We start from the raw sequence: 22,727 nt of genomic DNA on the forward strand, positions 1-22,727 counted from the left end.
TTTAAAGCTGCAGAGAGTTCTGGGTTCTCATATGATTGCTTTGCCACTTCGTCTCACAGTGCATGGTTAAAGTGAATTAACTTAGAGTGAATTATAGTGCATTAACTTCAAGTGAAACCCTTGCAGCCTGCTGCTGTGCTACCTGGACTAACCAGCTTCCTGTAATCACCAGGCTGTGATGATAACCTGAAAAGATGAATTCTTTTAGTAGTACTGTGTCAATTTTCCCCCCATTATGTTAAGAAGAAGTTATGGGAGGTGTTTTATTGGTTGGCTGGGTTGGATTTTTCTGAGGAAGGATTATTTCTTAATTAAATGGGGAAGAAATTGTTACAGGCCCAATGAACTGATAACTGTTTCTCACTGTAAAATATCCACATTAAAAAAGTTATGCCAAATATTCATGTCATAGCTGCAAGACTTGTGCAGTGGTACTGAAGGGAAAGGAGCTAATCAATCTCATAAGCAATGTCAATGCTCAGTAGCAAGGAGTGGGAACCTTCTGAGGGTCTGTGTGTCATGGTGTGATTGTCATTCCAAGGTGAAGTAACCCGCTCACCAGTCAACCATCCTGATTTTTGTCTTTGTTCTCTTGTAGGAATGTTCACCCTTGCAGAAGTTGCATCGCTCAATGACATCCAGCCAACTTACCGGATCCTGAAACCATGGTGGGATGTATTTATGGATTATCTAGCCGTTGTGATGTTAATGGTTGCCATTTTTGCTGGAACCATGCAGCTGACCAAAGACCAGGTGGTCTGCTTGCCAGTTCTGCAGTCTACTGTAAATACAAAGCCACAACCCGGCACGTCAGGGAAGGCCGACTTCACCGCTGTTGAAACAACCACTGGTCAAGGAGAAGTAGCATCAATGGGAACGGTTTCCTTTGGAAGTGCCCCTACTGTAACACCCGATGTACTTCTGAGCAGAGCTACCTCTTCTCAGTATCAACCCACTGAATCAGGCCAGGAGCTGAAGAAGGAGCAGAAAGATTCCTCAGGCCGTAAAACCAATTTGGATTTTCAGCAATACGTATTTATTAACCAGATGTGCTATCATTTGGCTCTCCCTTGGTATTCCAAGTATTTTCCCTATCTTGTTCTCATCCATACTATCATTTTAATAGTCAGTAGCAATTTTTGGTTCAAGTATCCCAAGACTTGCTCAAAAATTGAGCATTTTGTCTCTATATTAGGGAAGTGCTTTGAGTCCCCTTGGACCACCAAAGCCTTGTCTGAAACAGCATGTGAGGACTCGGAGGAGAACAAACAGCGGTTAACTGGTGCCCAGTCCCTGCCCAAGTATGTTTCCACTAGCAGTGATGAAGGAAGCCCGAGTGCCAGCACTCCCATGATAACAAAGTCTGGCTTCAAGTTTTCAGCTGACAAGCCAATGATCGAGGTTCCCAGCGTCACTATCTTAGATAAGAAAGATGGAGAACAAGCCAAAGCGCTGTTTGAGAAAGTGCGTAAGTTCCGGGCTCACGTGGAGGACAGCGATCTGATTTACAAGCTCTATGTTGGCCAGACTGTCATCAAGACTGTCAAGTTCATATTTATTCTCTGCTATACTGCAAACTTTGTCAACACCATTAGCTTTGAACACATCTGCAACCCGAAAGTGGAACACCTGATTGGTTACACCCAGTTTGAGTGCACGCACAACATGGCTTACATGTTGAAGAAGCTGCTCATCAGCTATATTTCCCTCATTTGTGTCTATGGCTTTATCTGCCTCTACACCCTTTTCTGGCTGTTCCGAATACCTTTGAAAGAATATTCCTTTGAGAAGGTCAGAGAAGAGAGTAGCTTCAGTGACATCCCTGATGTCAAGAATGATTTTGCATTTCTCTTGCATATGGTAGATCAGTACGACCAGTTGTATTCCAAGCGATTCGGGGTCTTTCTCTCAGAGGTAAGTGAGAACAAGCTGCGGGAAATCAGTTTAAACCACGAGTGGACTTTTGAGAAGCTGAGGCAGCACGTTTCCCGCAACGCCCAGGACAAGCAGGAGCTGCACCTCTTCATGCTGTCGGGCGTCCCCGATGCCGTGTTTGACCTGACGGATCTGGATGTGTTGAAACTGGAGCTGATTCCTGAAGCGAAAATCCCAGCAAAAATCTCCCAGATGACAAATCTCCAGGAGCTTCACCTGTGCCACTGCCCTGCCAAGGTCGAGCAGACTGCCTTCAGCTTCCTGCGGGACCACTTGAGATGCCTTCACGTGAAGTTCACAGACGTTGCGGAGATCCCTGCATGGGTGTATCTGCTCAAAAACCTCCGTGAGTTGTACTTGATAGGCAACTTGAACTCTGAGAACAACAAGATGATAGGGCTTGAATCCCTCAGAGAGTTGAGGCACCTGAAGATTCTCCACGTGAAGAGCAATCTGACCAAAATCCCCCCCAATATCACAGATGTGGCCCCACATCTGACAAAGCTAGTCATTCATAATGACGGCACTAAGCTCGTGGTACTCAATAGCCTTAAGAAAATGACTAACGTCGCGGAGTTGGAACTGCAGAACTGTGAACTGGAGAGAATTCCCCACGCCATCTTCAGCCTCTCGAACTTACAGGAACTGGATTTAAAGTCAAATAGCATACGCACAATTGAAGAAATCATCAGTTTCCAGCACTTAAAAAGATTGACTTGTTTAAAGCTGTGGCACAATAAAATAGTCAACATTCCTTCCTCCATTACCCACATAAAGAATTTGGAGTCTCTTTATCTCTCCAATAACAAACTCGAATCCTTACCAGCTGCAGTGTTCAGTTTACAGAAACTAAGGTGTTTAGACGTGAGCTACAACTCGATTGCGTCGATTCCGGTGGAAATAGGTTTGCTTCAAAACCTGCAGCATTTCCACATCACGGGCAACAAAGTCGACGTTTTGCCAAAACAGTTGTTTAAATGTGTTAAGTTGAGGACTTTGAGTCTGGGACAGAACTGCATTACCTCAATCCCAGATAAAGTCAGTCAACTGCTGCAGCTGACTCACCTGGAACTGAAGGGAAACTGCTTGGACCGCCTGCCAGCCACGCTGGGGCAGTGTCAGCTTCTCAGGAAAAGCGGGCTCGTGGTGGAGGATCACCTCTTTGACGCGCTGCCCTCGGAAGTTAAAGAGGTGTTGAACCAAGACACAAGCATTCCCTTTGCTAACGGGATCTAGGCGGAGGTGAAGTGCTCTCTGGTAGCTGACTTCCGAACGGCACATGCTAGAACAGTGTGGTGATTGTGAGACCGTGCGTTTTCCTTGGGAGGCAGGACTGCTTATAGCAGGGGTTAGAAGAGGTGTAACCGAGTGTTCCATGTTTGCAGTGTTTTAAAAGATTATTTCCAAGATTTTTGAGAGGATAAAGAACCTGAATAATCCCAATTCTTCTCTTTTTTTTTTTTTTTTTCTCTCCCTTAAATTGTTTGTAACTTGGATGCTGCCGCTTTTGAATGTTTACAAATTTGCTTGCCTGCTTAAAGTAAATGATTAAATTGATGACCTTTTCTTACTATGCAAGTTGTTCCTTAAGGTCTGGATTTACTTTAGTGCATTATGGGGGGGAAACACAATGATAAATGTCAACGGTATGGTCCTAACAGCACTCAGAACACATGTTGATGTGTGGTGTTAGCGGTTTGCCATCCTCCAGTGAAACCAGTTTGGCTGTGCTTTGAACTGCACCAGAACCACCGTTTTCCTGCGTTGAGGTATGTGGCTTGCATCAGGCCAAGCGTGTTTGCCTTCATTCGTCATCCTCGAGGCCTCATGTCGTTGAGTGAGATTTCTTCTGTGGTCCAGTGTCTGGTCCTTCACGCTGGCAAAGACTGGTCACATTCCTGCCACTGGTCTCCCCCTCGGTTTTCCATAAGGCTCCTCTGTCCCACCATGGGTGGGTGGTAAAAGGGAGAACGCTGCTGCTCGGCTTTCAAGTTGGGGATAGTTTTGGTGTTTGAACTGGTTTGCAAGGTGACTTGAAAGCCATCAAACACCACGAGACTTTACTGCTCATGGTTTGCTTCTCCTCTGAGTTTTCATCTGGGGAACTCAAGGCATTTTATGAGTTGGCGAGTGTCTGCTCCATTTCCTAGACTGATGACAGAGGCATAAGACTTATGATTTACCCAAACGTGATTTAGCTTTACCACCTATTGTGGTATGTCTCCCACACCTGAACTTTAACCATAGGACCACCTTTCTCCCCGACCCCATCCCAAATAGTTTGATGGTTTTGAACACTTAAGTACTGTTAGAAAAGCCTAACTGTGTGCCACATAAGTCATCAAATAAAGGAAAAAGCAGACAGCAGTGAGCCTGGGATTCCTTTTTGGCTGTTTTCTTTGGTGGTGCTGTGTTTTTGGTTTATAACTGAGTTTGCATTGCCAGAACCATTAAAGAAATATAATCCATTAAATCTGCAAAATCATCAGTTGTAAATCTTGGCCATTTACATTCCATGTGTGCAGAAAAGAAGTACTATGCTGGGAGATGATTACATGATTACTCATGGTTTAAACACAATTCCCCATTGTAGTGCGGTCAGGACTGAACTAGTCTGTAGTTCAAGGGACTGTTCTCACACAGAAATCCTCATGCACAGTGATTTCTACTGTACCATCACCAGAGCTGCCCTGACTTACCCCCCTGTTAACGAGGGGATAGTTTAGGCCTGGGGGCATTGAGCAGTCAGGAACACTTCAAATACTGCTCTTATGAGGCTTGTTGTTAATCATTTACTGTTAGTCATGCTGGGAGGACTGTTTGAAGCTGTAGGTAGCAGTCTCTATGTATGTATGAATACATACCTGCACTGTATGTTTGGGTGTATCAGAAGACCCATTTATGAGCAGTGGTTTTCCCACTCTTTTTGGGGATACAGCCTGTTTTCCACTTGCCAGCAGGTAGTAAACCTGAGATGTTGACTGTTCTGCAACACCAAGTCATGGGTTTGGCAGCACACTTGGGAGTTACTGATCCACTGGGAAATTCAGTGCTAACTGATCCTCAGAGTTTGTGTTTCAAGTAGAAGTTGAGGCTGCAGTGGACTTATTTCTTTCCCTTTTATTAAGACCCTCTTTCCTGCGTTTATTTTTTGCACATAGATCACTTTAAAATCGCTGGACTATTGACCCTTTAGAAAAACTGTGGAGCATACTATTGGTGTACGCTTTGTATTTGCTGTTGAGTGTCATCTCAGCTTCCATTGTGTGTAGAGGGAGGAAGAGTTGGAGGATGACAAAGTGATTAAAATATTTAGAAAAATAGTTCTAATTTTCATCTTTTCCCCCCTTATTTTAATAGTGGAGTGGCACAGAATGTGGCCCTGGATTGATCCAGCTTTGGTGTTTTCAGATTCTCCTACTATCCCTACTGATGTTCAAAACTAAGCCCACCTCCACTTCATAGAAGTATGGTACACATGATTTACACCACTGTTTTGACTAGTTTATTAGCCAATTGTACTTCTTTAGACAACTTCCTCCAAAACAAGTATGTGTTAAAGGTAATTTCAGGCTTGTGATGCTTGCTCAGCATAAACTCCGTTCTTGTTTTCAGGAGAGCTTTCCCAGCGTGGGGAGGAACTGCCCATCGTCCCCATGCTGCCTCCCCCCAGTCCTTCCTCCTCGTTGTGACTGTTCATAATGTTCCCATTTCCTGCGTGTCAACTGGCACAGTCTTGCTTTAAAGTTTTGGAAGCTCATCTCCTTTCCATGTAAGGCATGTGGAATATATTTTGCATTTCTTATTTGATTTAATAAATAAGATGTTTGTATCTTCCTCTAATCTATTTTTGTTAATGGGGGGAAAAGCATGTTTGCGTAGCGAAATCTCTGATTTCGGGTGTCTTATGCTATGAACTATGACATAAGAAGGAAGAGGTATGAGTTGCTGCTCCTAGTAAATCCTGTAGGTGTGGTTTCTAACTACAGTACAGTACTTCAGGAAAGGGTTTTTATTCTCCCTCAGGTACAGAATCTAAATGACCTACCACTGTTTCGATTGGGCTAATGGAGTCTTGCAGAATATATGTATGGCCCTAAAGAAAAATGACTGTGCTCATTCAAATGAGAGGAAGTAGGAAGTTGCTCCTGCCACTATAATGCATTTCTGTGAAGATCCTTTAGTTTTCCAATAGATTGTCCTTTTGGAAGATGCTTCCTGTGGTGCTATACCTGTCCTAAGCAGGCATCAGGCCTCTTGGTGTGAGGGAGGATGCTGACACTCATGAAAGGCTCTCTGCTGCTAAATAAATGGCTTTGCAGCCCTGAGCTGCCCTCTCTCATAGCAAAGGGGGAAGCCCAGACACTCATAAGTCATGTCTGGTTAAGGGGGATCTGCTTTGTGACCTGTATTTTTAATCAAACCCTTCCAGAAGTAGCTGTTCTGTGTGTTGTGCTTCCATGGATGCACACAGAGATCAGTGGTGTATGGTCCTGTGAAGGCAATGGGCTGGACTGTGTTTCCTTTACTTCAAAGTCCTATATACATCAATCTGATTTCTTGCAGGAGCAGGTTTTGGCTCTCAGACTTCTCAGTTCTCCAGACAGGGAGTTGTGCAGGAAGTTGCCAGTCCCGAGTGTAACCCTTCCCCATGAGAAATGAGGCTGCTGTCGGGTCTGTGGGATGTGAGGTGCTAAAGGTGAGAACAGGGGAAAAGGACCTTAAAAAGACTTACATTTGCTGTCTATAAGCTGGGGGTTGCTTAATGGAGGTTAAATACATGAATGATTGTGAAAAACACGAAGCCCGTAGAATTGAGGTCTCATAGAAAGATCCAAGAGGCACAGAGGCAGCGTCATCATTAGCTGCATGGCAGAGCCCTATCAACGTGTGTCTAATGTGTGATCCCAGAACAATTTGATATAGGCAGCAAACTGTCATAGGCAGGACTAGAAGATACCTGAAGGTGTCTTCAAGCCTGCCACCCTGCCTCATGCAGAAATCAGTTCCCTAACTCATTCCTGCCAGATGTTTGGCAAGATGTAGGAATGGGTTAGATGGAGATTCCAGCCTCTCCAGGCAAGCTGTTTCCTTAATCATCTTCCCTGTTGAAGGAACACAGCTAGAACCTTTGTCAAACAGCAACTGCTGATGCTCTGTTTAGGCCAAACCAAAGCATTAGAAAGGTACTCATCTATTTGCTTGCAAAAGTACAGATGGAGACAGACTTCTGTGCGGATGCATTGTGTCCCAAGCAACTTTGGAGGACTTGGGTTTGGGATTCCTTTGGAAAGAGCTCTAAGGGAGAGCTAGTGTCAGTTTGGTTACAGATGGAGGCAGGAAAGTTGCATTCTCCAGTGATGGCAAAGCCACCCGCAACCATGGGGCTGCTCTGCCTCATCTCAGGCTGGTGGTTGACATCCTCACCCTTGCAAAGCCTGCGTGGTCAGTGTTTAGAAACACATTTTGTGAAGGCACTTAAATGAGGTGCTTCTCAAGCAAGTTTGCTGTAGGAACATGCAAGGTGATCCTTAAGGTTACCAGGACTGGAAGAATTGAGACATTCGGCAGTGGTTTTAGTCTTGGCATTAGCCCCTTGCCTCCAGCTGTGAACTGACGGAATTGCCGCATGAACTACTGCTGAATTGTCAGGGTTCTCCTAATGATTGGCCATTTTAGCACTAGAGGAGAGTTCCCAGTTCAGACAGTCCACTTGTGCTTGTACAATGTGTTCAGCACTTAAACCAGATGCATCAAACACTGATGTTGCAAAGCCCCGGGGGCTTATGCTGCGACCAGTTTCCCAGGCCAGCAAATGATTCCCCGTGCTGCTGAAGGGAGGGAAAGCTGCGTTACTGAATACAGTTGTTTCTGTAGCAAAGATGAAGCTTTAGAATTAAGCTCAGAAGCAGATTTTCCAAGCTGATTACAAGCATGCAACCCATTCCACGATAAAAGTCAGGAGAGATGGCGTGGTTCTGGCAGAGATGCTGAAAACAGTGCCTGAAACTCAGCCGGGCATGGGTGCAGAAGTGGCAGCTCTTTAGCACTGCACATCAACACAATACAACCCCAGTGAGGCTCTTCCAAACCACACGCACTGGAGTTGGGCCAGGCTGCATCTCTCTGCCGTCCCTGAAGAGAACAGCCCCTAAGCCCTTTTGCAATTACTGCCACTAGGACCTTTGTTCTGTCTTGCCTCCAACAGCACGTTGCCCCTTGATGCTGGAGGTAATGTGGGGTTATTGGTTTAATAATGGCTCTTTGGGAAGAATGCCATCTTCTAAATTAACACCACAGTGGCTTGCAGGAAGTCTTCCAGCACTGAGCAGGTCTGTTCCCATAAAATGAACATGTTGTGCCCATAACCAGCACTATCTTGAGTTGGGACTGGGTTGCCCAGACCATTAGGAGCAAATGCATGAACACGTTGCTGTTCTACCAACCAGTTCTGGGTAGTTCTGATGCTCCAGGTGATTGTAAAAGCAGATTTTAAGACCTTTTCCCTAACGCCATCCTGCAACGTGGCTGGTTTGGCCCAGAGAGCAGAGCTGGGGTGGGAGAAGTCTGGGTCCTGCTGCCAGCACCCTGCGGAAGCCCCCATCTGCTGGGGTGGCTGGATTTATCCTGCTCCTCCTGAGGCATCGTCTATGGGAGATGCCACATGAGGTTGTGTCCTTATAGCTACAAAATAAAGGGAGCACTGTTGGATGTGACCTACTGCCAAGTAATGTGTCTGGAAGATGGGGAACATGATAATAGGAGGGAATGCAGAATAAGTGGGGGGAAAAAGGGTTCTGAGAGGAGGTGGAGCCCCCATCCCCAGCTTGAAATGTCGGCAGTTAGAGAAAGAGGGTGTAAAATCCGGAGCTGAGCTCCTGTCTAGAGCCAAGCTCAACCCCTCTGGGCACCCTATGACTGCCTCTTATTCATTTCTATGCTGCTGTCCCGCTGTCTCTCAGACAGGCCTCAGGGTGCTGTGTGGCTGCTGCGTGCTCTGCTCCTGCTCCCATGCAAGTATCCGTGATAAGCTGGTCCCTGCAGAACCGTTAATGCTTATCCCAGCACGGCCGTGCCCGGGGCTGCCCCTGTGCTGGCTGCCTGCTGGGCAGAGCTGTGCAGGGGAACCCCGGCGCTGTCAGGGTCAGAGTCTAATCTTGGGGCTGCAGCTTCCCCTTGTGATGGGATTCTCCTTCCTCCGGCTGGCAGGCGATACCCCAGTGCTCCCTCCTGGCTCTTGGCCTCCCATTCCAGCTGCATGGAAGTGATGCTGGGGATGGTGAGGTCCTGTCTACCTCCAGCTCTCACACAGCCTGGGGGACCCACGTGCTTCCTGCGGCCCTCTGAGGAAAGGGTTTCCATAGCATCCTTAAATTGCAGTTCCCACATGCATCCCCGCGCAGTTCCTGTGTCTTTACAGCCTCCCTTATCTTTGTTGGGAATGGGGCTATGTGTTTCTTGTCCTGTTTGTAAAGGGCGCAGAGGGCACTTCATGATTGTCACAGGCCTCCCTGTAGTGAGTGCTGTTTCATCACCTCTTTATTTTTGTCTCTACCCTAGGTTAAACCCTTTCATTCAGCCTTTCGTTGTGTGGTGTTTGGGTGTGTTTGGTTTGCTCCCTCCTCAATTTTATCAAGTTTGGTAGCATTAGGATGTGGGACCTGGTTCAAGCACGGCCTCAGAGTGCCTCTGCTCAGGGGCAGGTGACTCTGCTGCCCTCGGTTGCTGTTTGGCTTCTCTGAGGTCCAGGGGATGTATCTGACAGGAGTGGTTGGTCTCCAACCGTCTGGGTTGTTACCATGAGAGTTCTACCATGGAATTCTTCCCATGCTGCAGGGTAGCTGCAAGGATGACCTATGGATGTAAAACACTGGGCAAGTGGAGGCTCCAGGTAGACACCCAGGTCTGGAGGGCTGTAATGCACAATGGAGCAGGAAACAGATGCCTCTCGGGACCAAATATTAACCTGTTGAAACTGGGAAACATGCTTAACAAAAGGCAAAGGCCAGCTGGGTTGTAAGTTGGTTGCTGTCAGTGTTTATGTGCATTTGAGACCTAAGAGAATGCCAGCATGATCCGACCTAGGAGAATGAGATCTATTTCTAGCTACCTTCATACTAAAACCTAGTGAAGTAGATGGGCTTTAAAATGGAGTGTGTTAAATGGGTGTGAGGTGGCAGTGTTCCTGTGAGCAGCACTGCTGTAGGTGAATTAATGCTCTTAGTACTTGGGAAAGCTCCTCAAGCCTTCAAAGCTGTTTATGGCTGAGTGTGTGCCCCTCTCACTGCAAGCATCAGCCTTCACTCATGGTATTAGTGTTGTCACCGGGTGGTGCGGAATCACAGTGATCCAGTGTCATCGCTGCTAGAGAGGTTAGCTCCAGGAGTCCGCGTCGGCATCACATAAGGAACCTTAGCACTTCCTCTCTTGGGGACCATTCTGCTTCCAGTTTAGGACCAGCAGAGCTGTCAGGCTGCAGTTTGGAACTAGAACTGCACTGAAGAGGCCTTAATTAATTCATTTTCCTGAAGTAATTAAAAGACTGCAAAATGATCGTGTAGACAGCGGTGCTGCACCACGGCTGGAAACCTGCCTTGCTCCTCCCCACCAGGCAGCCAGGCTAAGCTTGGCCTCCTCTTCCCAGGCAGGGCAGGCAGGATCCCAGACGGATGTCTCTGTGGGAGTTAAACCCACTGTGAAAGGTAAGTGCACACAGACCAAGGCCGTGTGCCTGGAGGGCTTTGTTTATCTTTGTGCTTGCACTGATCAGCCTTAGCAACATGTTTAACTCTGCATATATTCATTTAATTAAATGGTGTTAGCATTCATTATGGGGCTGTTAATTGCGGACTTCCCCAGAGGAGCTTGCCAGCAGATGATGGGGAGTGTGAAACACCAGTGAACAGCCTGGGTGGGACTCACAGTGTCCCAAAATGAGCGTTTCAGCTTCACAGTCTGCTGCTCCTTCCTCACCAGGCTGCGAAAGGGCTGGCTTGGAGGAGACCTCGGAGATCCAGTTTTGTTAGGCTGTAATCAGTGCTTGAAAGCCTGAAAGCTGCTGCTATTATTAGCCAAACATTGGCAGTGTGATTAGCTCTGTGCAAGACTTCAGTTCAAAGCAGCTTAAAGGATGAACAGATGCAGACTGGACTTAGGTATTATACAACTATGGCAGTTCTATGTGATGTGGGACAAGGTGTGTAGATGCTGATTCTCCACTTGTTACCCTGCTGTGCATAGCAGCTGAGCATCCTCTGTGTGAGCTGCTGCTCCTTGGTGTATGAGTGGAGGGACTGGGATGTGCAGTGGGGCTGGAACTCCTCGTTGCAGGATCTTGGGGATGTGATGAGATTTCATAGTCTCAAGAGGATGCAAAGGAAGTTCGTGGGAGAGAGCTCCAGGGAGCGTTACTGAATGCATGGAGACCACCTCTGCCGTGGCATGGCCCTGGCTTTCGCCCTGCTTTTCCTATGATGTGCAGCACCTCCTCTGCTGTCAGAACAGGAGGTTCTCCCACAGAAAGGCCTGGTGGAGAGCGAAGGGCCGCTGTGTGCTGTGCAGGCCTCCTTCCTCCCCTCGGGATGCACCTCAACAACAGCATCCGCTCCTGCCCTGGAGCATGGCAGCTAGCCACGGGCACGGCTGCGAGTCCTCCATGGAGACAGCTTTATTGCAGGCTGCTGGATAGCTTTCTGTGAGAGAAAACGAACTCCTCTGTCCTTCCCTGCCTCGCTTTTGCCGATCTTGTGTCTCACTGGTGCAAAAGGACACACGATGGGGCTCCTCCACTGCCTGCATGCTGGGGTTGTGCTGCCTTTTGGGGCAGAGCGAGCTGAGCTCTTTGGGGCAGACTTGTAAATGCAAAGGTGTTTCTAGCCTAAGCAGAGCAGTTCTTGCTCTCTCCTGCAGTCAGCACGTTTGGAGATGTGGCTCTTGTTGCCTTCTATGAGTACACATGCAAAGTGGCTGTCAAAGGCTGGGTTGGAGGAAATCTGTTCCTGACACTGCAGTCAGGCACAGCTTGTGAGATTAATGTGATGATTAGGAGGAGGTTGGAACTGGTCCTAACACATCACAAAGAGCAAAGAAATGGTGCAGTTGAACGTGCTGACTGTTCTCAGGGCTGTTCTGCCTCTCCAGGGCTCAGCATTCAAAGCTCTGTCATATAAAGGGCTATATAAAGTTATACGAACTCTAGTGAAACCACCCTCCAAAAAACCTGGGATACATCTCAGGGCTTGCTCACTAGCTGAGGGGTAGAGGTGAACTGTCTCTGCCCTGACCCCTCCTCATGGGCTTCTTTCTGTTACCAGAAAGAAAGCTTAGTTTTGACTCCTTTGGCTTCACATCCAAAACGATTCGAAGCTTGTTTTTTCCAGATGCCTCCTTTGAAAACGGAACACTTGAGCCATTGTGCCCGGCAGCTCCGATTTCAACCTGCTGAAAGGTTGACAACAATCTCTGCAGTCTTTATTTGCTCTTCCTTGGGCTTGGGGTTTGAGTTGTTTGGGGGTTCTTTTTCCTAGCAGCGACTTCTTGACAGAGGCCTACAACATCACTGTTGCATTAACAGCCATATGGCATTCGGGGCGGTCTTTTCTGTGTTTCTGAATCCCAATTATTTCCCTGTAGGAAACTACAGCCTGTCCTGGAGCTGCTGAAATGAATCACTGGGGTAAAGTGCTGCCAATTTGAAACTGTAAGAAGTCTGGCTAAATCCTTCCTCCCTAACAAAATCTGGTGCAAAACTTCCACTCGCTTGGAGGACTCACTCCACCACAGCACCCTATCAGTATGTGGGGACCGTTTTCTTCCTGAAAGGAGTTTACTGTAAGTTTATGCTAACTTTAGCAGAAAAAGGCACCCTCTAAAGCTCAGGGCTGTTTTGGAGACGCTGCCATCTTCATTAACTAATCTGGTGGTTTACTGAAACTACAGACTTGCGGGAACTCTTCCGTGCCAGAGCTTCTCAATGGGCTGGTTGTGCAGGTGGGTGCTCAGCGCTGTGAGGGTTGCACAATCCAGCTCTTCAGCTCCTCTAAGAATATCCTTTTACAAACTCTAAGATCAGGAGAAGTATCTGTGACATTTTCACTTTGGTGCTCTCTCTTTAGCAATGAAAGACTGTGTGTATGGGATGTTTACTGGGCAAACACCGTGGCTTCAGACTCCTGCAGGTGAAACTGCCTTTATTTTCACTGAGGCATGCCAAGAGCAAATCCAGCATAGAATGTGGATCTTCCAAGTGCCATTTGGGGATAAATGTATGCAAGGACATGAGTAACAGGCAAAGGAACATGCTTGTGGCTGAAAAATTCCCAGGCTTTATGTTGTCTCTGTCTTTGCCCATGTGGTTCAGCCAGGGAATAGCAGTGAGTGTGTCTGAATCCAGAACTAGGCAGGGAGAAGGTGTAAGGCTGGGGAGACAGGTCGCTCCTTGTAGCTGTTCCGAGTGCTTTGCTGAAGCTCTCCTAGAGCTGATGGTACTCATTCTGGTGGCACTGAGAAGCAGACAGTAGCCTGCTGGGAAAAGATCCAAGACCATCAATTCATTTTCATTCCCTGTGCATCAGTTAGATGGCCAGAGGATCGATTCAAGCCGAGAGCTAGAATCGACAAAGCCATATTCATGGTTGCTGATATGTAGCTTTGCTTTTCTTGTGACTTGGAGCACCTGGGAAGTGGTTTTAAATGGACAGCTTGTGTGTTGTCTTTGAGGAGGGAAATGATGAAGGTGCATGGAGAGACAGTTGCTCTGGTGCAGCCCTTGCTAGGCTGGATGGATCCCGGGCAGGTGGGACATTACCTTGGTTGTTGTGGTCTATTTAACGTGCTGAAGAAATCGGGCCCGAAAGGGCTATAGGACTCCATAAACTGTCCTTTTCCTTTTCCCTATTCTTCCTCAGATCCCCAGGTGAACACAAGCTGGGAAGCTGTGAAACTGATTCAAACCCCACGTCCTGTCCCGTGTTTACCAGCAGTCTGGTTTTTATGTTTTAAATACATGGGGATCTCTGACCTTTTCACTTGAGGTGATGTATGTGCCAAAGGAGGGTGCGATCGCAGCACAGAGTGATGTGCCAGTGCAGCCTTGACTTTGGCTGGCCTGACTGGCAGGGACACGGATGTCAGCGAGGGGTGTTGAGACCCTCTACCTCAAGTGTCTGTGACAATACCTCTCCTAACGTTGCTCTGCACACACAGAACCCCACCATCACTTGCTGGTAGGTGGCTCTGATTCCCTGTGCTTCCAGCGCTGAGGAATTCCGCAATGGTTTTCCTGTTTAAGTTGGATGGAAAGTGGTATTTTGGTAGGTTTTTCTGTGGTCGCTGCTTTCCTTCTCCTTCTGCTGGTATGTGTCTTGGAGAGTTCATACATCTTAATGAAATTATGCAAAGGGGAGGCGTTGCCCAAAGGAAAGGAGAAAGTGGGGGGGAAATAATACATCAGCTTCCAGAAATAACATGGAAACCATTTTATTTTTGTCTGTAGCACTGAAAGCCTGTTCTAGGTGAGTAAATTGGAATTATTTGCAGTCATACACTGAAAAGGCAATGTAAGTGTATGAGTGCCTGCTAGGAACACCCGCCTGAGCGAACCCCCATCTGTACAAGCACTGCCACCAGAGAGATCTGGTGTAGCCTGGGGTTTTCCAAGGGACAGGAACTTGGGATGGCCCCTTGCAAATGCCATCTGATGAATCACGCTGTTCTGAGGTAGTTGTGGAGCAACCGTTGGCTCCGCATCCGAATTCCACTGAGCAAGCACAGTGCAGGAGAAACTCACTGTACACAGGAGAAATACAAGGAGAAGGGAATACAAGGAGAAAGCTGGGGCCAGGTTCAGGCTTTATCCATGGCGTATCCATTTCCAGCCCCCAGTGTTTTGCATGCAGGAATGTGGCAGGAGGCAAGGCAGACCGATGGCTTTGTGGAGCGCTAATCCTGGTGCTCGGAAGCTGGCCCTGTGTGTCTAGGCCTAATGTTATGCCAGATGCATATGTTTGCATACGATTTTTGCCTCTCATGGAAGAATACTTAAGGACATATCTCTCACGCTGTAGCGCTCTGTAGTTGCTGGAGATGTAACTGGGAAAAGAGAGAGAAAAAGGAACAGGGATGTATCTCAGCCACAGGGAAGATCTGGACCAGAGCCCGTAACAAAGCCAGTTTGCCAGTGTCCAAGGCTGGAGGTGGCTGAGCTGGGTGGTAAATGTTGACAGAAAAGGAGAAATGTATGAATTTGGTTTTTGTTTGAATCCTGATTTTGACCTTTCTGTCCCAGAATGCTGAGCATACATCACTTACTTAGAAAGGAGAACTACAAATCCTCACGTCTTGCTCCTGTAGCTACCCCAGATATTCCTGGGCTTTGTGCAGGAGAGTCTCAGCAGTGCAGGGGGTGAATCCATTAACCCAGCAGGAGCTGAGGTTACATGTCCCTTGGTATCAGAAATAGGTGATAAAAGCTGCCTTTGAAGTCCCCATCATGCCCCAGTGCTCACTCCTGCCCTGATTCAGCTATTTGTGTGGCTGCACATAAACTGGATGCAAGAATGAGATTTTAAAAAGCCCTCAGAAAGGGGGTGGTGGTGCACCCTCTGCAGAAAACCTGTGTTGTGCATCTCTATTAAGGTCTATACCTGTGGTTAGGTGAGGTTATCTGCACTTAAAGTGCTCCTGGATTGGGACCACAGACAATGAGGTGTGCTGGAACTGTGTGCCCAGGAGGTACGTGACCCTGAAGCATGGAATTGAGTGAAATCTGTGTTTCGGTGGGATTTTTGAGGCAGGCAGTGCCGGTTTCAAAGTGCTCTCAAGTATAGCAGAGGAGATGTTGACAGACGCTGCGATCCTCACGCTGATGAATGTGCTCAGGATGTGGAGAGCATCTCCACTTTCGTGCCAGAATGTGAGACCTGGAGTAACAAGTGTAATGGAAAAGGAGGAGGAGGAGGAGGCAAACGCTGATACTGGGCAGATGCTTTCTATCATTTTCTGGGCGAGCTGCTTTGGGCTCAGCAGAAACAGCTCTCTCCTGGCAAGGCAGAGGAGCAGAGCAGGCAGTTACCAGGGCAGAAGTCACTTTTCAGACCCTGGAGTGAAGCTTCCCAGGGCAGAGCTGGAGGGCTGCAAGATCTCCAATGCCGAGCCACTTGTCTCTCTGACACTCACGTTTTGCAGTGAATAAACCTCCCCCCTGTCTCCAGACCAAGGCTCCAAAGCAGATTTAACAGCACAATTACTGAGCTAACCGTGTGTGCAATCATCACATGCTTCCCAGAAACCAGAAGGTTTGGATGTGAGGCTCCTCAGCGCAGATTAATTCAAAGCACAACAAACGGAAAGCACAGAGAAGCATTAATTCCAGTGTTAGATTTTCAGATGGTACTAAGCACACACTGCATGCACAAACCTGATCCAGAAACATGCAGCATGTGCAGGTTTGATGAGCCTGGAATGGTAAAGTGCTGAGATTTCTGAACTCCTTGAAGTGCATGGGAAGTAGCATGCACGCAGGGTGAGAAAGAGAATTCAGCTATTTTCTTCTCATACAATTTAAAGGATTCTGCATATATGTTCCTTTACAAAATCATGCAGTGATTCCCCTGTAAAATGCCAGTAACCTGGAAATAAACTGTTCCATGAAAGTTTGACTCTGTGCCACAGTGTACACATTATAGCATAGACCCAGCAACATCAGGTGGCAATTTTCCCTTCCTGCACTATGGGAAAATGCCTTCTGGAGATGTAGTTTTCACCAACACAACACGATGTAAGGGGAAAAATGGAGGGCACTCTCATGGCAGGATGTGTTGGGCCATGTGGAAATTGTTCCTGGAATGAACTACTTTGGAAACACAGGAAAAAAAATAGCTGAAATGTTATGTCAAACCATATGTTGACATTCTGGTGATTCTATCACAAAACTTGTAGCAGTGTTTGCTCTACACCTCTGCAGTCTGACTCGAGAGCATGGAAACCTGAGCTTTAAATAGCAGTAAAAGCTAAAAATGAGAAGAAACATTGCTCGGAGTCACACTGAAAAGCTCAAGACTAAAGCCCAAGAGAAGAGGCTCAGAATGAGGCCTGCAAATGCAAATAAATATACCTTCAACTTTATTTTTTCTTCGTCTTTTCACTTGAATTCTGTGTGAGACCAAGATCTTTGGCCTTAGAAGCCTCAGCCATTTGAGCTGTAGAAGAAAATCACCCACTTAGTTATTTTTTCCCTAGAAGATGGCATGCTTTTTCAAATGTCTCTTGTTGGACATTCTTGTCTTCAGTCACAGTAACAGTATTCTACTTAATGGTGACTTTTATTTTCAAGGGGCACATATATAAACACGCCTCTCTACTCTGAGATAAGTTGTCTGGCTGCTGCTGTGTGATGCAAGTGTTACTTATCTTCATGGGGTTTTATCTTGGAAGCTCACAGTTTCTCATACATGCTGCTTCTATCTAAAAAGTGTTTCAAATGTATGTGCACTGGCCAAACTTTCTAGGAAAACAGTTCAAATAGACCCTTGCTGTGAACCGCATGTTGCTGTTTCAGCTACTCTGTGTGAGAGAGGGCATGTGCATAAAATCTACTTCACTGCAAAGCTGCTTGTGAGGGAACAGCACATAAACAGAGGGTTTGTGCCCTTTCTGGTACAAAAGTACCTATACAGAAGGGTTGCAAAATATTGGCAATGAATATGTATGTTTGTGTTAGTTATACATCTTGTTTGGCTTTTTGTTTTTAAGGACAGAGAAGGTTAGGCAGGGGTATGGCACAGACAGCTCTAACATAGAAGCAAATGGGCATGTAACAGGCAACCGAAGGAAGTGCTCCAGGACATCGGTGGGCTGACTGACAGTGGAAGGGCAATGAGCAGTAAGCCCAGGTCAGTCTTTGTTTAGGGCACCTGCACGGCTCTGGCTTGCCCAGTGTGATCTTTTCTGCAATATCAGATCATCACTAGAGCTGGCCTCCAAGGAGTGTAAAGTAAAAGTAAGTTGTAAAGCTAAAAAGCAATAAGCATAATTGCTCATGAGTGTTTGCATGCAAGAAAAGTAAGACACTTCACTGATAATTTGCCAATTACCAATAAATTGCTCTGCAAAGATCCTTTTCCCTCTAAGGTTGTGTGATACTGAAGCAGATATTCTCTATTTCCAACCAAAGAGCAGTTAGAAACCATGCCAAAACCCAAACCAAAGCCTGAAGTGGGTTCTGCTGCTCTCACTTCTGTGTTCCACGGTGACCCAAAAGTTCCAGCAATTACTGTGTCCAGCAAGAGCCCACTGCTGCTTGTGGGATGCTGATGGGGCTGCAGCAGGGCTGTAGCAGCACATGAGCTCCAGCAAGTCTGTGCTATGGCACATCTGAAAGCTTCTGGTCTTTCCTGTAAAGGAGCTATAGGAACAAGTTTGTTAAGTGTGATTGACTCAATCTATATTCCTGGTGTCGTTGGGGGGTGGTGGTTGGTTTGGTTTGGGGTTTTTTACCTGTAGGAGAGGATAATGTGATTACTATGTTTCTGCATTAGGATGTTTCCGCTCCCTCCTGCTGAGTTTTAGGGCATTTTTTATTTGTGTTATACAACATATACATACAAAGGCCATAATATTTCAGTTTTGGAAATCCCATATGATAGCTCTGATTTGTGCTGTGATGACAGACATAAGAGCCCACTGGAATCAGCATGGCTCTGGATGGTTACCATGGTTCTTCTGCGAGGCTCAGAGGGAATGATCTGCTTCTGTGTTAATATCTAAAAAGAAACAAAAGGAATTAGGTTTCATGTTCTAGAAAGAATCATGCAGTTTTCATGTTCCTGCCCCACTTTCCATCATCCTAAAATGCAAATAAAGCAATGTCCTGAAAATGTCAAGTGTCAGTGGAGATGTATATTAAAAATTAAAATATCTATATATGTATAATCCACTGCTGTGAATGCTGTTTCAATGGCACTGGAGAGATGTGCTGTCGGAGAGGTGTGTTCCTGTAGATTCAAACATTCTGTCAATCACTGCTGTTCTAAACAGAGTTAAGCAACAGAAAGATTTCATCAAAGGCCAGAAGATCTCCTTTTCCTCTTACTGTCAATGCGATAAATCAACTCCAATGCAATGCAATACAGAGGATTTGTTAGTGTTAGACCTCCACAGTTGCTAGTACCGGGTTGCCAACCACTGTTAGCAGCAATTGAGAGTGATCTTACAGAATTTCTTCAGGTTTTAGACAATGCTTTAAATGAAAGGATAGCAGAAAACACAGTGCTTGGAAAGAGGAGGAGAGGGTGTGGGTAGTTACAGTACCGAACTACAGAAGAGCTGTATTTCACAATAACCATGCTGCTGTGTGTGCTCAGAGAAATCACTGATTGTTCTCTTATCCCTGTACTGCTCTGAAGAACTTACACAGAGAAGAAAACAAACCCAAGGAAGCAGCAGAATGTGAATTGAAGAGCAGAACAGGATTGCACAGGGTGAACCTACACTGAGCGGAAACATCCATGTTTTGGATCATTGAGAACAAATGAAGTACAATACTGGTCTGTTCCCTTTCTCTTCTTACGTCTCCATTTTGTTTTGCTTTGCTTAGCTTAGGTTCTTTTCCTTTTTGGAGTCCTGCAGGGAGAAAAGAAGGAGCCTTTGTTTTAAAAAGCCTGAAACCAACAGTGGCCCATTGATCACAATTAAGTCTAAAATAACACGCTTTGCTGACCTGTTTGTATTGAATCCAAAAAATTGTCTGTTATACCTGCTAGAGCCCTGGTCTGCCTCCAGATCCAGTTTCTTCTCCTTGTGCTTGTGATTCTGGGGCAGTATACTTTAAAAGCCCAAAAATGCTCTGTGTATTTGTAGGGCTGCATGTGAAAGCACCTCCTCTTCTGTCTGGTGCCTGAAGTGCCTGTTGGTATGAGAACAAATTCTTCATAACTGGTTGTTCTCTTTGTCACATAGCCTCTTCTCTTTGACAGACTGCTGTCCCCATAACAACCACCTCTGTTGTCAGTAACTTCCTCAGTTTGTGAAATGACACACAGGATAGCAGTGATTCTCATCATGGCACTGGGGGGTTGCATACGAGTTGTAAGTAACCTTGCCATAATGTGCACGGGCCCGGTTCGGAGCTTCCTGAATGCTGTATGAACCTCTCTGCTGATTTAAACTGTCACTGGTTTCTTCAGGGGCTGCATCTAACCTTCTGCAGTCAGAGTTTTAATATGACAAAGCATAGAGGCTTAACCTCTCGGTAGTCTAGTATGCTCTAGTAAGTAAATATGCTGATGGATTAGTCACAAAATAAATGTGTTTTAGGAGAATAGTAGATTCACCAAAAAAAGATGCCTTTTTGGCATCAAATTCTTTATCCTACAAGTGTGAGGTGCCTCGGTCCTGTTTCTGCCCTGTCTTTAGAGACCCACACCACACCTGCAGGCAGCATGCACAGCCTGATCCTTGTTCTATGGATGAGTGCTCAGGGAAACCCCCCTTTGAGTGTCTCCAGTACCTGTTTGCCAAACTGCTCATTCAACTCACCAGCTAGTCTGGCTTGGAGTTCATGAGCAGATCACATGCACAGACATGGAACAGAGAGCACGATCACATGGAAAATAGCTAAACCCAGAACTTAAAAACATGAAACAGACAGTGGCAATAAGTCACAGGTCTCAGCCACAGAAGCGTATTGACCAGAAGCTTGCTTACATGAAAACAGTCCTTTTTATTCCCTTTCTTCAATCTGCTTCGGTCTGTTTTGTTCCTCCCTTCCTTGTCTTTGGCCTTTCTCCCAAACATTTCACAACAATCCTGTATCATTTTAACAGTCTCCTGTTCAACCTCAGTGTTTCCCTCTCAGACACTGCATTATAAATCCCGTTCTCCTTTATGCAATAGTCCCCTTAGGTTGCACCAGAGAGTTTCATCTGTTGGATCCTTCCGTAGGGTTTGCAAATATTCACCTTTGATAGTCCCCTGGGCAGCTGATGCAGATGAATCATGTATCCTGGATTTTTGTGTTTATTTTGAATAACTATTAGCCAGATATTCTTACAGCGATCACAAATCTATCTACCCATTCTGCATGATTTCCTCCCTTCAGAACTGCTTATTCAATAGCATTTTCATTAGCCATCTCATTTGGAACCAGCCAAACGCATTGGAAAGGGGTGAGAATCCACTTCAGCTCATTCCTCAGCAACTCATCCTGCAGCACACATTGAGATGAACTTTACAGTTTTGACTGCTGTGTATTTCAGGCCACTTGGGAAAACCAGCTTATTCCCAGCACATTTGTACTGAGTTGTTACTTAGGATAGCCTTTGGTTTCTGTGCATGTATATGCTATTTCTTTTAATTCCGTGTATTCTTTATTTTGCATACGGCAAAACATGTTCTGGTTCACAAGAAGGGTACAGCTACACCCAGCAATGCAAAAAAAGGCTGCTACATTGCAAACATGAGGCATACAGCCCTGAATGTACAGGAGAATGCCTGTTGGATAAATCTCACTTTCAATGCAAGAAACTTGTCTGGGCCTTAGGAAGGTGCGTGTGTAAAGGGATGGGTGCACAAACAGGTCTGCAGGAGGGCTGTTTGGACCTGGAAATCACCGCTCTGCCCAAGCATGATGTACCAGTGGTAAAGCCGAAGGAAAGATTCCCTTTGGCAGGGAATATCCGTTTTCTCTGCGTGTATTTATCCGCAATGCTGGGGGAGAGAAGGGAGCAGGGAGCTCCCAGAGGAGCGGGACCATGGGGGAGCACTGCCGGCTGCCGGGCTCTCCCCTCGCTGTAGCGAGCCTGAGGCTCAAGTACATTCGCATCTGCTGCCATCCAGAGCTCGGGGAGGGAAACTGACTGCTCTCCCTCAGCCAGCTCTTCCTTTAATGCAAAACTAGGACTCTGCATCTGCGGGAGTGAAATCTTCCTTTCCTGCCATGGCGATTTTATTACTTTTCGGGTGGGCAGAAATTAGAGGGTTTTGATGCCATCCTGTCAGCCACCCAACGCCAAAAGGAGCCCTGTTTGCCCCAATCAATCAAACCCCAGGAGACAGTGGCTTTGCCCGCCCTTAAAACCTGAAACTTCACACACAGCTTGTCCTCAGAGACGTGTTCCTAGCTTGAAACTATAAGGAAAGAAATACTCTGCATACAATCTTTGCACAGGGCTTCACTTCTTTTTCCCCCCACAGCAGTGTAAGGGGCAAAGTCATTATTGTCCTCAACTCCCTGGCTGCAGAGAGGCACAGTGTTACCTCACAAATTCAAATGGAAGTCTGTGTTTGCCCTCAGCCTGTTTCAGTGTTTCAATGCAGCCTGTTACAGGCGCTGAAACATTTTGTCTTGAGATTGACAGATAAACCGCTGTTACACACTTAGGTTCACGGAAGGGCGACATTACAGCGGTGGCATTGCTTAAATAAGCGTTTTATTTCGCAACCCGGTTTGTACAGCGCAGCAGCCCGCCTTGGGAGCTGTCAAAGCCTCCTCACGGCCAGGGCTGTGGGGCTGCAGAGAAGCCACCTCAGGCGCACTCCCGCCAGGCACTGCCTGACTCCTAGCTCTGCCCAGGGGCGGATTTTAGTCCTTGTGCACCGAGGGGAGTGTTTTCTGCAGCGGCAACTTCACCAGGGCGCAAAGGGGTGTGCTTGTGAGGGTAAAGGTTTGAATGTTTCTCCACTAATCACCCCGGATCAAGCCTAACAGGGCCCTCTGCCAGAACGCAAAATGGCGGCTGCCAGGTCCCAAGATGGCCGCCACGAAGCCCCTCACTGGTGGCGGGGGCGAGGCAGGC

General features: G+C 46.6%; 1 protein-coding gene and 1 long non-coding RNA gene across 6 annotated transcripts in view; one reads left to right on the plus strand and one right to left on the minus strand.

Moving 5' to 3' along the window:
* The window catches only part of LRRC8D (leucine rich repeat containing 8 VRAC subunit D), a 50,465-nt gene extending 44,687 nt beyond the window's left edge, over positions 1 to 5,778 (plus strand). For all 4 annotated transcript variants that reach the window (XM_030493789.1, XM_030493790.1, XM_030493793.1 and 1 more), the window contains one exon: positions 599 to 5,778. In XM_030493789.1, coding sequence (XP_030349649.1) covers positions 601 to 3,171 — 2,571 coding nt within the window. In that variant the 5' untranslated portion in view covers positions 599 to 600 and the 3' untranslated portion in view covers positions 3,172 to 5,778. The remainder of the gene's footprint in view (positions 1 to 598) is intronic.
* A 12,713-nt stretch (positions 5,779 to 18,491) lies between these two features.
* Positions 18,492 to 22,450, minus strand: LOC115611223. Of its 2 annotated transcripts, XR_003992505.1 has the most exons (4): positions 20,638 to 22,450; positions 19,688 to 19,837; positions 19,423 to 19,554; positions 18,492 to 18,695 (listed from the first exon to the last, which is right to left on the minus strand). It is a non-coding gene; the product is annotated as an uncharacterized LOC115611223 (long non-coding RNA). The 2 variants fall into 2 exon arrangements; XR_003992504.1 differs by having other exon boundaries at positions 19,688 to 22,450.
* Positions 22,451 to 22,727: the final 277 nt, after the last annotated feature.

Source organism: Strigops habroptila, chromosome 8 (genome assembly GCF_004027225.2).
Source record: "Strigops habroptila isolate Jane chromosome 8, bStrHab1.2.pri, whole genome shotgun sequence".
In the NCBI taxonomy this organism is placed as follows: domain Eukaryota; kingdom Metazoa; phylum Chordata; class Aves; order Psittaciformes; family Psittacidae; genus Strigops; species Strigops habroptila.